Source organism: Toxotes jaculatrix, chromosome 7 (genome assembly GCF_017976425.1).
Source record: "Toxotes jaculatrix isolate fToxJac2 chromosome 7, fToxJac2.pri, whole genome shotgun sequence".
NCBI lineage: Eukaryota > Metazoa > Chordata > Actinopteri > Toxotidae > Toxotes > Toxotes jaculatrix.
Window position 1 is genome coordinate 13,179,343 of NC_054400.1, and position 15,343 is coordinate 13,194,685.

Here is a 15,343-nt window from a genome sequence, read left to right on the forward strand (position 1 = left end):
ACATGAGGTCCATTTCGCTCAGTGAAACTAAAGTGGAGAATGTTGCAGATACTTTTTAATACTAAAAGTGTCATTTTCAAGTTTCAAATTACTTTTATTCTCTCTCAGTAAAATTTGAGAAACTTCACTAATATTGATTTCATTGATTCCATAATGATTCCATAAAGATATGCAATTTTTTCCACTTTTACAAACGTTGTTTATATTCAGGTCAGTGCTGGAAAGTGAACCTGAAGGAGTCAGTAGACTTAAATGACACAGTTCACTGAAACCCGTTTGGATCTGAGGTTTAGATAAACGAGTCTGTGAGGCACTCGTAAGATTAATGCCCAGTGGCTGCAAAAATACTCAGATTTTTATTTAAATGAAGAATAACAAGAATATCTAAATAGAATATTTCTCCATAAAAATGGCAGACTACTCTACAATAACACTAAAGAATTCTATACGAAATGTAATTAAAATCATAAAAATAAAGTAAAGGCATGATGTAATTATTGATAAAATAATTGTTTTGAAATACAATCAAATAAAATCCTACTTAATACTCAGGTATGTAAATATATTGTATCTGCTTTATACTAACAACAGTTTGAAAGGAATTAAGTGAGGAAAGTGGGCGAGGGACAAGGAGGATTACAGGAAAATGGAAAAGAGGTAGAGGAACAAGAGACTGGCTATTATGAAATGAGCATCAGCAGGAAGAGGAAAAGAAGAAAAGAAGCAGTCAAAGAAAATTAACTGCTGGAAAACAGGACCCTTTGCGTAGTGGGTCAGATGCTACCGCTGTGATGGTCCATTTATGAAAGTAAAAACTTGGCATGTAAATCTGTTCTACTTCATCTCAGACTCTCCAGTTAAGTAGGTATGAGCAGCTTTACAACAGAAACGTGTTGTGTTGTTGGAGTATGACAAGGACAACTGTAGAGGAAACCAGAGACAAAGACGGAGTAGAGAGAGAGGAGACTTACCTTAGCAAGTAGTGATGATGTCAGACGTTCTGTGGCTGATTTGAAAACCGCGGTGTGCTGGTTTTTATAGCGCTCCCCTGTCTTCTTTTCTGTCTGAACACAAACATACAGCAGTCACACACACATGCACACTAACATGCTGATAAGGATATGAACATTTTTATTAAGGGCTCAAGTAATAACGGAGGTTTATACTTCAGCCCAGTTAATATCAGGGCATATATCCTTCAGGTTGAGCAGGCCAAAGGAAAAAAAGAATTGGTAAATTAATGACTATAGTATATTGATGGATCGTCCTACCTCATACTGTCCTGGACTTGGGGCCTCTATTGATTCCTTGTTGTGGAAGAAGGAGTTGCGTTGAGCAGCGGAGCCAAAGCCTCCCTTCCTGCTTCGTTCTAAAAATGCCTTTTTAAAACTCTCCTGGGCTAAACCTTGCTCAAACACATTATAGGACCCTGGACCTGAACAGAGCACAGACAGGTGGTTTGTGAAAAAATCAATTTTACATTGTTCTTCTTTTCACTGATCAGAGTTAAAATGGTCAAAGACGACGTCCCAGAAAAACTATACCTGTGCTACTTACTATCCCTCAAACCATTAGCTGTTAGTTGTGTCCAAACTTCATGGAATTCGCATGGACTTAAAATAAAGACACAAACATTGGACACATGTAGCGTAGGTGTAGCTCTGGCACCATGTCTTTAGTTTTGGCAGTTTGTGTAGAATTCATGTAGTGTTGGCTTAGACTTAAAACGATGCCTGTGCTACACCTCCGCTGCACGAAATTTCATATGGAGACACTCACATGTTACTGCTATTTCAATATTTGTCTCCTCAGTTGTGTAGTATCATGTCGGCAAGTACGAACACCTGCTTTGGTAACAGCTAAAGAGGAAAATGCTCAAAAACACAGAAGGACGATCTCACGTTACTAATAATATTGTGGCCTGGAAAGCTATGCACACTGGAACTTAAAAAAACAAGAAATTTAGAGACCAAAGCAAATGAGGAAAACATTTTCATCAATATGACACATACAGTGTGCAGAGTGTATACATATAGAAAACACAAGTAAATGTAGAAATGCAACAATATGCAGGGCAACATACCTGTGTTTTCCTGGCAAAAAAACAAAACAAAAATAAAAGTCTGGTGTTTTTTTAATTGAACAAACATTCACTCAGAAATAAAAACAAGTACACCTTCTGTACCACGTCTGTACCAGGCTCTTTAAAATCAGGCATGTTATACAAAAATGGCATTTTAGGAATAAAGTGCACTTTCACCTTTCAATTCAGCATTCAACAACTTATCAATCACTTCTTTACACCTCAATTTAGTCATACTAAAAATATTTTGAGAAGAAACTACAGAAACAGACATATATGTTGGTGTGGTGGTAAAGTCTGAAGGGTGTTTTGACATAAGTGGTTGCTGTTCAGTGTAATACGTGAGGTCTCAGAAAAAAAATACACACACAATTTTATATTACTGATTCATATTCTGGACTCCTATGACAGAAATCTAATTTTCAACCTATTTTAGACTTTCAAAGGCTAAATACAAAACCAGACATTGGAAATGACTCATACTTCTACAACAGAATGGTTCACTTATTGGACAATACAAGCACAAGCCCACACACACACTCAAAAACACACACACTGCATAATTACCACAGCAGAAGTCAATTCCCTTTCAGTTCATTTCAAAATGTTAATACAAGCTGCAAAGTAGTACTTATTTTCTTAATTATTAGTTGTTAGATTGAATATAATGGCCATGTCAAGTTAAAATCTGAACCTTCAGAGAACATGGGCTGTTTGAAGTGAAAGAGAATGGGATTCAGACTTTTAAACTGCATCTAAAACACTAACATATACTGTCCTCAGACATAATGAAGTGACAATCAAGAGTCAGTGATGTCGAGTATGGACAGTAAGAGACAAGCCTCTGTTGTTAACTCTAAAAGCTAGATCCATTATATTAATAAATCAGTGCAAAGCAACAACATGTTCTATCTTCTGCACAAAAGAATGCAGGATGTCTCTTACAGAGAGAACTGGATTGCTTGTCTAAAATATTACTTCATCCACACACAGCCACACACATACTGACCTGGTGTGGAGCATTTTTTGTGGTCAGGAGCGAAGCGCACTGTGGTGACACCAAATGGGCTTTTCTTCACTCCTGTTGTCTTCTTCAGCAGCTCCAGGGCACAGCGCGGGTCATTGTACACACCAACAGGGGGCGACACTTCTTTCACAGTGCTAAACCTCTAATGGAGGGAGATGAAAGGAGAGGAGACAGATAACAGTTAGAGTAAGTGGAGAAACACAGAGTGGAGGCAGAGGAGAAACTTGGAAAAAATGCACCGAAGTCTAGTCCCACAGCACTGAAATTGTGCAATTTAATGATTAATAGGACTTTCTGTTGATCCAGCTGAGATCAGCACTGTTTTAAAATAACAAATAATCCATTTTTATTTTCTCCACTCAGTGCCCATCTGGAACACAACAACAAAACCAGCTGTGAATATTTGCTTTATCCACAGGAACAAAAAAACAACAGAGTGCTATGTCTCCTCACTGTCAGAGACAGAACTTGACCTAATACAAACTAACTGCCTGCAGCCCACACATAGACAACATGACTAAAAGTCTGCAGCAACGCTCTCTGCACTGTGGGCAACTCATTACGCCCCGCAAAGCAAAATTAATTGATGGATGAAAAAAAAAAAAAAAAACAGAGCTACAGCTTTGATTTGATTTGAGGAAAGGGCATGTTTTTAACTGTTTATCTTTGGTCGCCATTTTAGGACATCTCAGGCTCAACTTGACATTGTCAGACCTGACTCAACTTTGAATATTCTAAGCGTCACTTTTCCACCCTCAGCTGTTCTTTTGCTCTGTTCACCACACCACACCACCCATCTGCCTCTCCTCTGTTTTATCCCGTCTCATAAATCCCAATTGCTTGCAGAAACTGGAAGACCTCAGAAAATCAAAACACAGTAACTGGCAGAAAAGAAAGAAGAGAAAAAGAAAAGTAAAAGAGAATAAAATGCATACAGCCAGAACAAAATGGTGAGATGAGGTCAGCGAAAATGAGATGCGGTAAACAGCATATTCAACCCAAAGATAATGATGCACACAATCAGGTATGTCATGTTCTTTGACTGTTTTGCTGATATCAGAGATGATTCACTGCTGTAACTGCTTGGCAGCTTCACTTCCTTTCCTGTTTATCTGATAGCCTGTTATAACAGCACAGACAATCAAGGGACCGAAGCAGAAAAATGGCCTTTTCTGTCAAAATTACTGAAGGTGAACTGTGTTTCAATGTGACTCTAAATTTTTCTTTAGCCTCGTCATTATCGAACGGAAAAGAGGAATAAAAAGAGCTTGATTCCTTCAAATACCAAAAACCCAGCATGACCATGTTAACAATTCCACCCCCCAACACACGCACACACACGCACACACACACACACACACACACACACGCACATAGTCAGTTTCCCCAGATGATGTTTAAATTATAAGAATGAGCTTAAATATAACCCATTTGTTGGAAACATGCCAATCATTGATTTGCACTTTCCATTTAAACAAGATGCACCCTATGGAAAATTAGTTGTGTGGTAATGAAAATTGTGTTAGTAATGCACAGTTGAATTATTGAGCTTTTAGGCGAAAAGGAGAAATGAGCAGAAAAGAAGAGCGAGTGAAGAGGTGTAGCTGGAGGAGGAAATGGGGAGAGGGGAGGAAAATGACTGTGTTCGGGTTAGAAGTGCAGTGCAGTATTTGAGGAGAAGAAAGGAGAGGCGCAGGAACTACAAGACATGCTGTTTCAAGGCCAAAACAAACTGTGTTCATTCAAAGTTGGTTGTAGAGCTGGGGCGTGTGACCATCTGTCAATCCAACTCTGCTCTACTGGCTTTCCTCTCTCAAATTGACTGACAGAGCTTTGTTGGCATTTCATATGAATGTTCAATCAATTTTTTGGTGGATTTTGCTTCCTGTTGTACCATTTCCAAACACATCTCATAAGAAATGCCAAAGTTATTGTGATGTTATAGTGAAAATTGTGCCCAGCGCCAAAATGTGTGCCTCTGTGGGCACCTCATTGACAGAATGTCTTAATGTCTGTTAATGTGGATTAAAGAGGCCACAGAGTAATTGTACAGGACAAGTAATGCAAGTGCCCTCATGCTCTTCTGGCACCAAACAAAAGTCCCCACCCACTTAGTGTTAAGCTGCATTTAGACTGAAAGCAAATCAAATTTTAGAGGGGGCCCACACATAAAGCTGGGTGAAAATCTGCTCTGGGTTCAGTCTGAAAACACAGAGCCACAAGTTTTAGTTAGATTTACAACAAAGACTCTCGTTTACCATATAGTAAATTGTATAATGATCTTATTTGCCTAACATTGCACTTCAGCTTCATGTTCTTGCCACCCACATCCTTGATACATCCATGAGAGCTGAGAGTTGTCATTGATGGAACTGGCTGTGAACATTTTTTCCTGATGCTTGACAGCTTATGAATGATAAAATGTCATGTTACACTGGAACAACTCTCAGTCACAAATAGCTCATTTGCTAAACACTGTCTCAGACAACAACATCACACTTTACACTACAGTCTACATTATTAATGTCATTAATTTCTTCTTTTTTTTTTCATGAGAGAGCACAGTCAGGATTCATGATTCTGTGTCTTTGAATTTTGTGAGTGGGCTTCATGAACCTAAGGACCAAGCTCATCAATTGTTCTTCCTGAATCAAAAATTTATATTACATATATATTGATACATATTGATCTTTCACATCACACGATTTTTATTTAGATTAGTGTTTAATGTTAATCCAAACTTAGAATGTACAAATGTTTTTTATGCGTTTTCTTATGTAAAATACTAAGTATTTAGAGATCAGAGACAAAAAAGGAACTCGAGAATGAAACAAGATGTGAATGGGGAGGACAGAAAAGAGAAAGATAACTATAACTATAAAGAGAAGGAAATGGAAACCAAAGTAGAGGAAAGTGAAAACAGAATGGTAAATGAGGGAAACAGAAGATGCTTGTAAGCTTAAAAAATATCAGGCAGAAAAGAACTTTTTAAAAAACTGAAGGTAATGGAAAAATCTCAGGGCGGAAACAAAAAAGGAAAAAGGGGGAATGAGTGGAGCAGCGATGGCAAGGGGAATCGAGGAAAAGGCATGTTTTCACAAAGTGTCGGGCTGATGCTTTGATATTGGGAAATTGGGAAGTCAAAGGGAGGAGGAAAGGCGAGAACTGGAAGATTCCAGCTGTTCCTCCTAGCTTCCCCTCCCTCCCTCCTTCATTCACTCCCTCCTTCATTCACTCCCTCCTTCCCTCGCTTCCTCTCCATCGCTCCACAGGGTAACAGTGTCAGATGGAACCTGAATCACAGGGAAACGAAGATCTAAGAAAACTGACGCTCTCTTAGTTCTGCACTGGAGAAGACTTGTGACACGTGGCATCACAGGGTCGACGCACTAACACAGCATGTGGCCAGGGAAATTAGGTCAGAGAAAACTATGACACATACACGCACACACACAAATGCTCACACACATCAAATAAACACCATAATCTTGCATCAGTTGTTCTCAACAGGAAACTAGCAAAATGTTTTATGTTAGTTTCAGATGTTATTGAGGTAATTTCAGGAATCCTGTTTGTGTAGGGTGTGTGTGTGTATGGGGTGGGGGGCATGCAAAAATGTGTGTGTGTTCATTTGCATGAATGTCAGCAATACTGGCAAACTCATCTCCTCTGTCTTGTGTCTATATCTGTCTGCAGATGGAATTTGCACACGTGCATGTCTGAATTTTTTATGTGAGGGCGTGTGTGTGAGCATACATTGTCACATTGTATGCATGTGTGTCAGAGTGATAATTAAAACATCAGTCAGCAGGTTTCACAGGAGTGAGTCTGTGGGGCAGTGCCACAGAGGAGTTTCACTATTCCTAAGACGTAAAACTACACATTTTCACATCCTTCATCTTCGCTCCTCTGAGCCTCTTAATAAACCCCCCCCCCCCCCCCCCCCCCCATCTGAAGAAATCCTTCACTCCCAGCACATCAATTAAACAAGCAAAGTCATGCTCAGTGTCTTGGATCTGTAACTCAATCTTAAATATTCCATATTAAAATCCAGTCTCCTTTGAGATACTGTAAATTGAATATATTTGTCTCTTATTCCTATAGATTATATCAGAGTAATCTTTTCAATATGGCTTGATTATTTTCTCTGTCTATAGAGCATTATGTAGAGTGATGTTTGAGTAGAGAAGCAGGATTAGATTTTATACTGAACAACACAGTGTCAACTGATGAGAAGCTCTGGAGTCACAGGTGTGTTTGGCTTGGGAGGAGAAGAAGTGTGGCTTACTGCAGTGCTGCGTTGCACCACATCGACTACATTTACATGCTTAAGTTTCCACTGATATGCATAATAACACTGTAACCACTAAAATGTTGTTTTGGGAGTAAATGAAGAGAGTTCAGATTACAGTTAGAGATCATGAAGATGAAAAAAAAATAGTGGTAATGCAGTCAAAAGATAGAGGTGTGTCATTTACACCTTTATTCACACTCCGTCTTATTGTCTGTGTTATGAAATTAACTAAAGAGTAGCTGCTAAGAGACAGCTAATTACTGCAGCTGTCTATGTAGGTACAGTATCTACTTGGTGGTGACAAGCCTACATCTTGTTTCCCTGCCTTCAAGTGGCCAAAAAATTCAGATGGAACAGGTTTAAACAAAGAGCTGAGCTACATAAACTACCTGGGGTTCACTCTTCATTAAGTATGGGGACTTGGTCCACGTAACTAAATTGAAAAAGCAGTGGTTTTTAATATTCACACAAGGTTATCTTTGTTTGTAGGTGATTTTGTTTAATTACAACAAGATTTCTGATGTTATGAATTGTATCTGTAAAATATATAGATATGATATCTACCAGTAAAACATTACATACAGAAAAACTCTACTGTGTGAACTTTGAGTCAAACACTGCTGAATGTAAACAGACAATGGATCAGGGAACTAGGAAGACAAAAATAAATACTGAAATAGACCTCAGTTTGACAAAAGCAGTGATAAAACTGCTTGAGAACAAACCTGCTCTACACAATGCAACCTTATTCACCTGAAAATTTACCCACAAGGCTACACACAGAGCAGTGAATGGCCATACAGTGAACTTTGCCTAATTCTGTTTGCATTGTACCTCAGTCTGAGAAAGGAAGGGGCAAGTGAACGACGTCAGGTTGCCACTGGACTTCACCGGCTTCTCAAACTGGCTTCTGATATGGTACTGGCCTGGCCCTGGAACTCCCTGATGGGAAGCAGAGAGAGAAACGTACAGTAAATCAAGTGTGAAATTTGTACTGGGGTGAAGTTAGATTTGGTAAGATCACTTTTTGTGTAGTGGTATCAATTAGAAGGTTAGAAGTAAAGGAGACACTGACAGGAAAGTAGAGAAAAAGGGCAGAGAGTTGCTTTGATTTCTTTCTGTTGTTGAGATAAATGAAGGTCAGAGGAAGTCGAGGAGAGGAGGAAAAGAATACTATGAAAATGAACCAAATGAAAGACACAGCACTGAAAAACAGAGCAATGCCAGAGATGCGTGAGCTGATGGTGAAAAAACGTAGAAAAAGCACCATAAGAAGAAGCCCTTTTCCTTCTCTACTCTGCAATTAAGTCATTTATGTTAAAAAAGACAGACAAAGACCGGAAGAAAAACTAAACACACACATTTGGTCTTTACATAGTCATATGACAATTATGTCATGTACCAAATCAAGACTATTGCACCATTTCACTGCAGTAGTTACTGTAACTAGTATCCCAGCTAAGAGCACCAGACCTCACACTCACAGAGATGCTGACAGTGAGAGGTAAATAAACACACACACACACACACACACACACACACACACACACACACACACACACACACACACACACACACATTCACACACACTCACACACATTCACACACACTCATTCACACACACACACACACATTTCCACATTCCCTAGCACAGAGCCAGGACATTTTTGCATTTGTGGTAAACCCACAAGGTTGCTGGGCTGGAGGTGGTTTTACTAGGTCTGCAATAAAACAGCTTGGATTTCTATGGAGATTGTTAGCTGTTATACCCAAATCTTCAGGGGGGCAGCAGTGAATTTCAGCACAATATGTCTCATCACTACCTTAGGAAACTTCAATCATCCTCTTGCCATAAACAATTTTGTTCTCTTCGGAATCTGATATGTCACACAGAGACCTACAGCATGCTGATATACAGTAAAGCTGCCACAGAACGCATGTTTTTAGGATATAATATGTGGTTCTCTGAAATAAGGACACTTGACATAGCATCAAGAATTTTGCCTTTGCAGACATTCAAATTATTTCTTTCCACATGTTCCGAAATGTTTAGAAGACCTCTGAACATTTTCTGTGCCATTCAGAAAATCATGCACTACAATTGCACTGTGTTGTCCTCGACTATGAAGAGAAATAGTCTGCATCCAAAAAGTCTTACATGAGTAAATCTACAGGCTTTGTCGATTTAATTCCATCATAACAAGGTGAAAAAATATGGGCTAAAATAAGGGTCAATAAGATTTTACACTTTAAAATGATGCTCAGAAATAATTTCAGAGCCAGCCGTTGTATATCACTCTTTGTGCTCGGCATAATAAATTCAAGTTTGTGAATGTGTAGAAGAGATTTGTGATTGTACCTGTAACTTTAACATGTGTTCATGTGTAACTTCAGTGTCAGACAAAGTAGGCAAACTTTGAGTGTTTTGAATTTGTACTCAGATGTTCACAAAAGCATCTTTTTCTTTTTACTCTTAGTCTTTATGTAATCTCTTTATTGACACAATTTTTGCGCAACTTTTATTGAGACACACTTTGCTAAGAGTGATATAAAGCAACAGGCTTTGAAATGACTTCTGAACATGATTTCACAAGCTCAGAAACTTAATGACCCTTATTTAAACTCATACAAATACAGCACAATTATGATTCATTTGACTGAACATAGTGTACAACCAATATGTCTCAGTTGTTTGTGCAAGGCAGATAATCCTAGATCCACAGTTAGACAGTTGTGCCAAGTTGTTTTTTTTTCTCCTGCGGGAGCAGTGCGGCTTCTAAAAATAACAAGTGCTGCAAACATAAAAACATCATTCATAATGTTAACATGGAATTCACAACATTTTAAAGATGAACTGACAGTGAACTTCATATTTACAGGGTCATATCAGGCATTGCATTGGTACAGCTCCATCTGTTTTGGTTTTGATAGCAGAGGTATACACGATAATGGTTTGTTACAGTGGTTTGCTCAGTCGTTGCCCTTGCCATGTCAAAATGCCATGACAGCAGCAGCCCCAAGCCATTACAGACAGACTGTCTGCTGATCTCTAGGAAGTAAAGGTGTTTGTCCTGAGTGTCCCCACTGTGGGTAATGACCCATCTGGTCAGCGTATGTGTGTGTGGGATTACATGTGAGGTGAGGTGCCAGGTACTAATGATGACGGATGGAGGTGCAGCCATCGTAGTAGGGGGTCCAAAAACAGCAGGGTGTACACATAAAAGCATACACCGAAGGCAAAGTTGTTGATTCAAAGTCACAGGATAAATCCTGGTATGTTAGAAAATATTTTTAGACATGTTGGTAGCCATATATTCTATAAATTGAAGTAGGAACAGATGCAATAAAATGTCATATATAATGAATTACAGAAAAGTAAATGAACTAAAATTTAAAATAGAGGAGTGAGAGCAGAACACAACATTCAAAGAAGGGGTGGATGAGAGGAGAGAAAGGCGTAGGTACGAGTCCTTGACAGCAGGGATACATTCACCTCTCTCTCCACAAATCCAGTCCCACATTTTTCAGACTCCTAGCACACTCAAGTTCATATGCAGGTGAGTAACTCTGCTCCACTCAACCGGCTCCAGTGTATCAGTGTGTGTGTGAGTGAGTGTGAGTGAGTGTGAGTGTGTGTGTGTGTGTGTGTGTGTGTGTGTGTGTGTGTGTGTGTGTGTGTGTGTGTGTGTGTGTGTGTGTGTGTGTGTGTGTGTGGTTGCCAGTCTGTGTTTAAAGCTTATGTTCTACTGCCCTCTCTGGGCGAACACAGAAACCAATGAATCACAGAGGGAGGGGGGTTGAACCATTTCATGTTTAATCAACTGTACTTGAATAAATCCAGAACAAATCCAAAGCCCTTACCATGACTTTGTTCTCACTGTAAATGTTCTATTTATTCACAGTGTTCTATTACAACTCAGTCTCAGTTTGGAGTTTCCAAATCCTGTTCTGTCAAGAATCAATCTGAAGCAAAGTGCAGTGAAGAATGGGGACGAGCTGTTAAGCTGAATGCGGATATAGCTGGTCCATTAGCATAAAGACACTACTGAAACATGCCAAGGCAGCAAAATATAATGTGTAAATAGGCAGAGTGTGTTAAGACCTGAAGGTTAGAGGCTTCAGTAACTGTGGGGGTATAAGTAGTGCATGCAATCTATTATTTATTCATAATGTGGTAATGATTGCTTTCCATGTACTTTAAATTAAGTGTTACATACAAACACACAATAAAGTGCTCTGAACCTTTTTTTTTTTTTTTTTTTACAAAACAATCTGCAAAGCCTTCCTCTAGGGATCATTTTATTATTCAATGTTTCCCATAGGTTGAGAATTCATTTGCTGTGGTCAACATGGTTGGGAGAATAATTGGTGCACTGTTACTGAATTACATCTCTTGCTCTTGCGAAACTAAACCCCAAGATTAATAAAATAAAATAAAATAAAACAAATTAACGCGTTTCTTTATATTCACCATCTACAAAATAACGAGTTCTCCAACTTTCCTGCCTCTCTGAACAGCAGTTATTAGTGTGTAAAACAGTAGGTAAAATCCTCTTGTTTGAGCTGCCTGTCACTTTGGCAGCTCAAACAAGAGGGGTTTTGCTGCTACACCATTACTTGGTATGACTATTTTATTTTTATGGTTTTATAGTATTGTGGCTAATTGCACTACTGTCACACTATTAAAATTATAAATTTTATGTTAACAATGGATTAAATTACTATGTAATACTTTTGTAGTTACCCATTCAGCTCTACAGAGTATTTTGTTGTCTTTTAGCTCAGTATTTTAGTGTCTTTTAGCTTGCAGACTTACAGTCTGAAAGCTCTGATGAACAGACAGTATGATGCCCAAGAAGCAAACGTTAGCAACCACCTGGTAAATATAGGGGAACATTTAGCAACAGAGTCAGATTTTTTCCTCAAGAGTTGGTTGAGACCCAAAACAAAGCTAAAAGGAGAGAGACTGTTAACACAAACACATACTCGCCTTTTTTTCCTCTTGCTTGGGCACCAGTTCGTGGTAGCGAGGGATGGTTAGCTCAGCTCTGCCTTTCTGTTCCTTTTGAAGGTTCGTATTTTCATAGAGTGTTTTCGGGACTCTGAAAGAGACGGAGACAATGACAGTGTCTTTAAGAATAGAAGACACAAACAGAGCAGATAAAATAAAAAAAAGACAGCAGAGGTTTTTTAAAATTAGACAAACCAGAAAAGAAGAGAGAAAGCAGAATGGGGAGATAAAACCAAAACCAAAACCAAACCAAAGACAGATGGGAGCAGAGGCCGAGAGAAAGGAGAAATGAAAAAGAGATGGGGGAATGAATTTGAGAAAAGAAGAAAAAGGTGAAATAACAACTGTGTCAGCAACTGCAAATGGTGTAAAGACAGCATATTCAATCATTTTTAATGATTCCAATAATCATGTGTGTCACAGACATGCTTGTGTCGGCATGTAAGTATTTGCCTGCACCTATGTGTACACAGTAAGATTGCTCACACGTACAACCTTCCTTCTATTGCTCAGTCGATTCCTTTATGAATAGCTGAACTGGGTGTGCGCGCCCACTAGTTTATAAGTGCTGACTAAGCCCCATCCTCCATGGTCATCAATAGAAATGCTATGTGAGAAACGTCAAACATAATGCCCTGGCTGTAGGAGCAAAGCAATATTTCACTTTGGTGCAACAGTTCCTCTGTTCAGCACACATCTCTGTAAGGGCTTAAGAGCAGTGTCTTTGTGATATTAGATGTCCTGAAGCATCTAATCTAACCAGGCTTTTAGCTTTTTATTAGTGCTTCATAAGGTTTTTATTGCCAATGCATGTATTGATGGTTATCCATCATATTTAATTATACATACATACATACATATACATACACACACACACACACACACACACACACACACACACACACACACACACACACACACACACACACACACACATATATATATATATATATATATGAATCATAGGTGATGCTACATAGTGCCAAGCATTTTGGCATGACTGAATGCACTTAAATACAAGATCAAGATATTCTAACATAAGTAAAATATTACTGTATTACATCAACATTTAAAGGAGTTAGCTATACCCAAATTGTATAGATTAAATCAAATTTAGATAAGCTAAGTGGCTGTGGGCAGTAGCCTTATATTTACTGTACAAATATGAAAGTGGTATTGATCTTCTAATCTCTCAGCAAAAAATCAGATGAGTGTATTTTACAAAATGTCAAACTACTGCTTTCACACTTTTATGCAAGGAGAATCAGTGTTGTTGTTCATATGCCAACTGGCACTGAAAACTCTTTAAATTCCGTAACATGACATGTGATACTCACGTCTCAGGGTAATAATGTCCAGGACCCGGTCCCACTGCTACTGTGACCTCATCTCTCTTCCCTGTCATGTTGCCAAAGTGGACCCCTTTATACTTCTGTGCAGAACTCACCTCTGACTGGAGAAAGAGAAAGAGAAGGAGAGAGAACAGAGAGACACCAAAAGAACAGAGGTGAGGAGAGGATGAAAGACAGGATTGGACAGAAAGAAGGAAAGAAAGAAATTAAGGAAATAGATGGTGAAAGGAGAAAGGAGAGAATGAGATAACAAGATGATAAATGGATGAACAAAGAAGTAGAAAATAGAATTGACTCATTCACACTTATCTGGCTTCTCTACCAGCCAGGGCTCATGAAGTTGGGGCTGAATGAAATGTGAAGTTCAGCGGTATGTCAGAGATCTAGTGGAGACCCTCCATCCTTTCTTATCTCTCTGAGTTTTACAGCCTGCTTTCTCTGCCTCCGGCCACTGCTTTACAACTGGGAGAGGCTACATCTGGGAATGAGGTGGCCAGCTGTCGTCAAGCACTTTTGGAGATACTATGTTTGAGCCTTCTTCAAAAATATATTGCAGAGTGCTGCAAATAAAATAAAATAAAATAAAATAAAATAAAATAAAATAAAATAAAATAAAATAAAATAAAATAAAATAAAATAAAATAAAATAACCAAAACGAATGTGCTTTTGAATTCCTGCCCAATTCTTTCTGAGAAACAGGGAGGTCATTCATCAACAAGACTAAAAGTCTACAGCCATGTTAGTGACTCAGTGAGGCTGTACTTAGATATAGTGGTGCTTTGAACTAAATGCTTAAGTCAACATGCTGACATGATCACCGTAACAATGCTAACATGATGATGTTTTGCAGGTATGATGTAAGTCGTTTTTCTTAAGGGGCTTCCACTTAATAGTGCGGTTCTGAAGTCTGCTGCTTGTCCCTCAGTTTTAAAAAATACCTGTACAAAAATGACAGACAGACTTGGAAAAACAGCTGCCTTTATTGAATCAAAAATCAAGGCGCTTAAAATTCTTCAGTCTCTTTTCCAACCTCTTGACCCAACTGTCTAGTCTGTGAGGCAGGTTGTGAGAAGACTGGCAGGGAGTCTCAAAAAGTTTCTAACTCCATTTGCTACTTATCTCAACTTCAACAGTGACTGGAGGACGAGATCTGAGGTTCTGTCCCCTGTGATCTTCCAATCCAGTTTTGAGCATGGGAGATAGGAAACAAGGATGTTTAGATCCTTAAAGTTAAAAAGAAAGACAACTGTTCTGCATTGCATGCAGACACACACACACAAGCACCATGATGGTATCGCAGCTGGCATTGAGTTTAAAGGCACAAATTGCCTATTTATGTCAAGGAGAGCTTTTAAAAGGAAAAACAAAAACACAGCTAGCGGGTATGAACATATTAATTCAGCTTTGATAAAATGGAATGGCAGGCTATTTATTATTTAAATGAGAATGAAAAACTCAACCAGAAATAAAAGTTTTTCTCGGTCGGGTCACATGTGGGCAGAATCCTGCAGGCTGAAATTGCTGGTGTTGCTTTCCACAAACATAGACACAGCCCAGCATGGGGCTGAATCTGAT

General features: G+C 38.8%; 1 protein-coding gene across 1 annotated transcript in view; it reads right to left on the reverse strand.

The window, feature by feature from the left end:
- stpg2 (sperm-tail PG-rich repeat containing 2) overlaps positions 1–15,343 on the reverse strand; it is a 48,266-nt gene that overhangs the window by 28,148 nt on the left and 4,775 nt on the right. Inside the window, exons 5-10 of the mRNA XM_041042732.1 lie at positions 13,753–13,868; positions 12,395–12,506; positions 8,239–8,346; positions 3,093–3,252; positions 1,272–1,435; positions 972–1,064 (exon numbers count right to left, since the gene is read on the reverse strand). Coding sequence (XP_040898666.1) covers positions 972–1,064; positions 1,272–1,435; positions 3,093–3,252; positions 8,239–8,346; positions 12,395–12,506; positions 13,753–13,868 — 753 coding nt within the window. The remainder of the gene's footprint in view (positions 1–971; positions 1,065–1,271; positions 1,436–3,092; positions 3,253–8,238; positions 8,347–12,394; positions 12,507–13,752; positions 13,869–15,343) is intronic.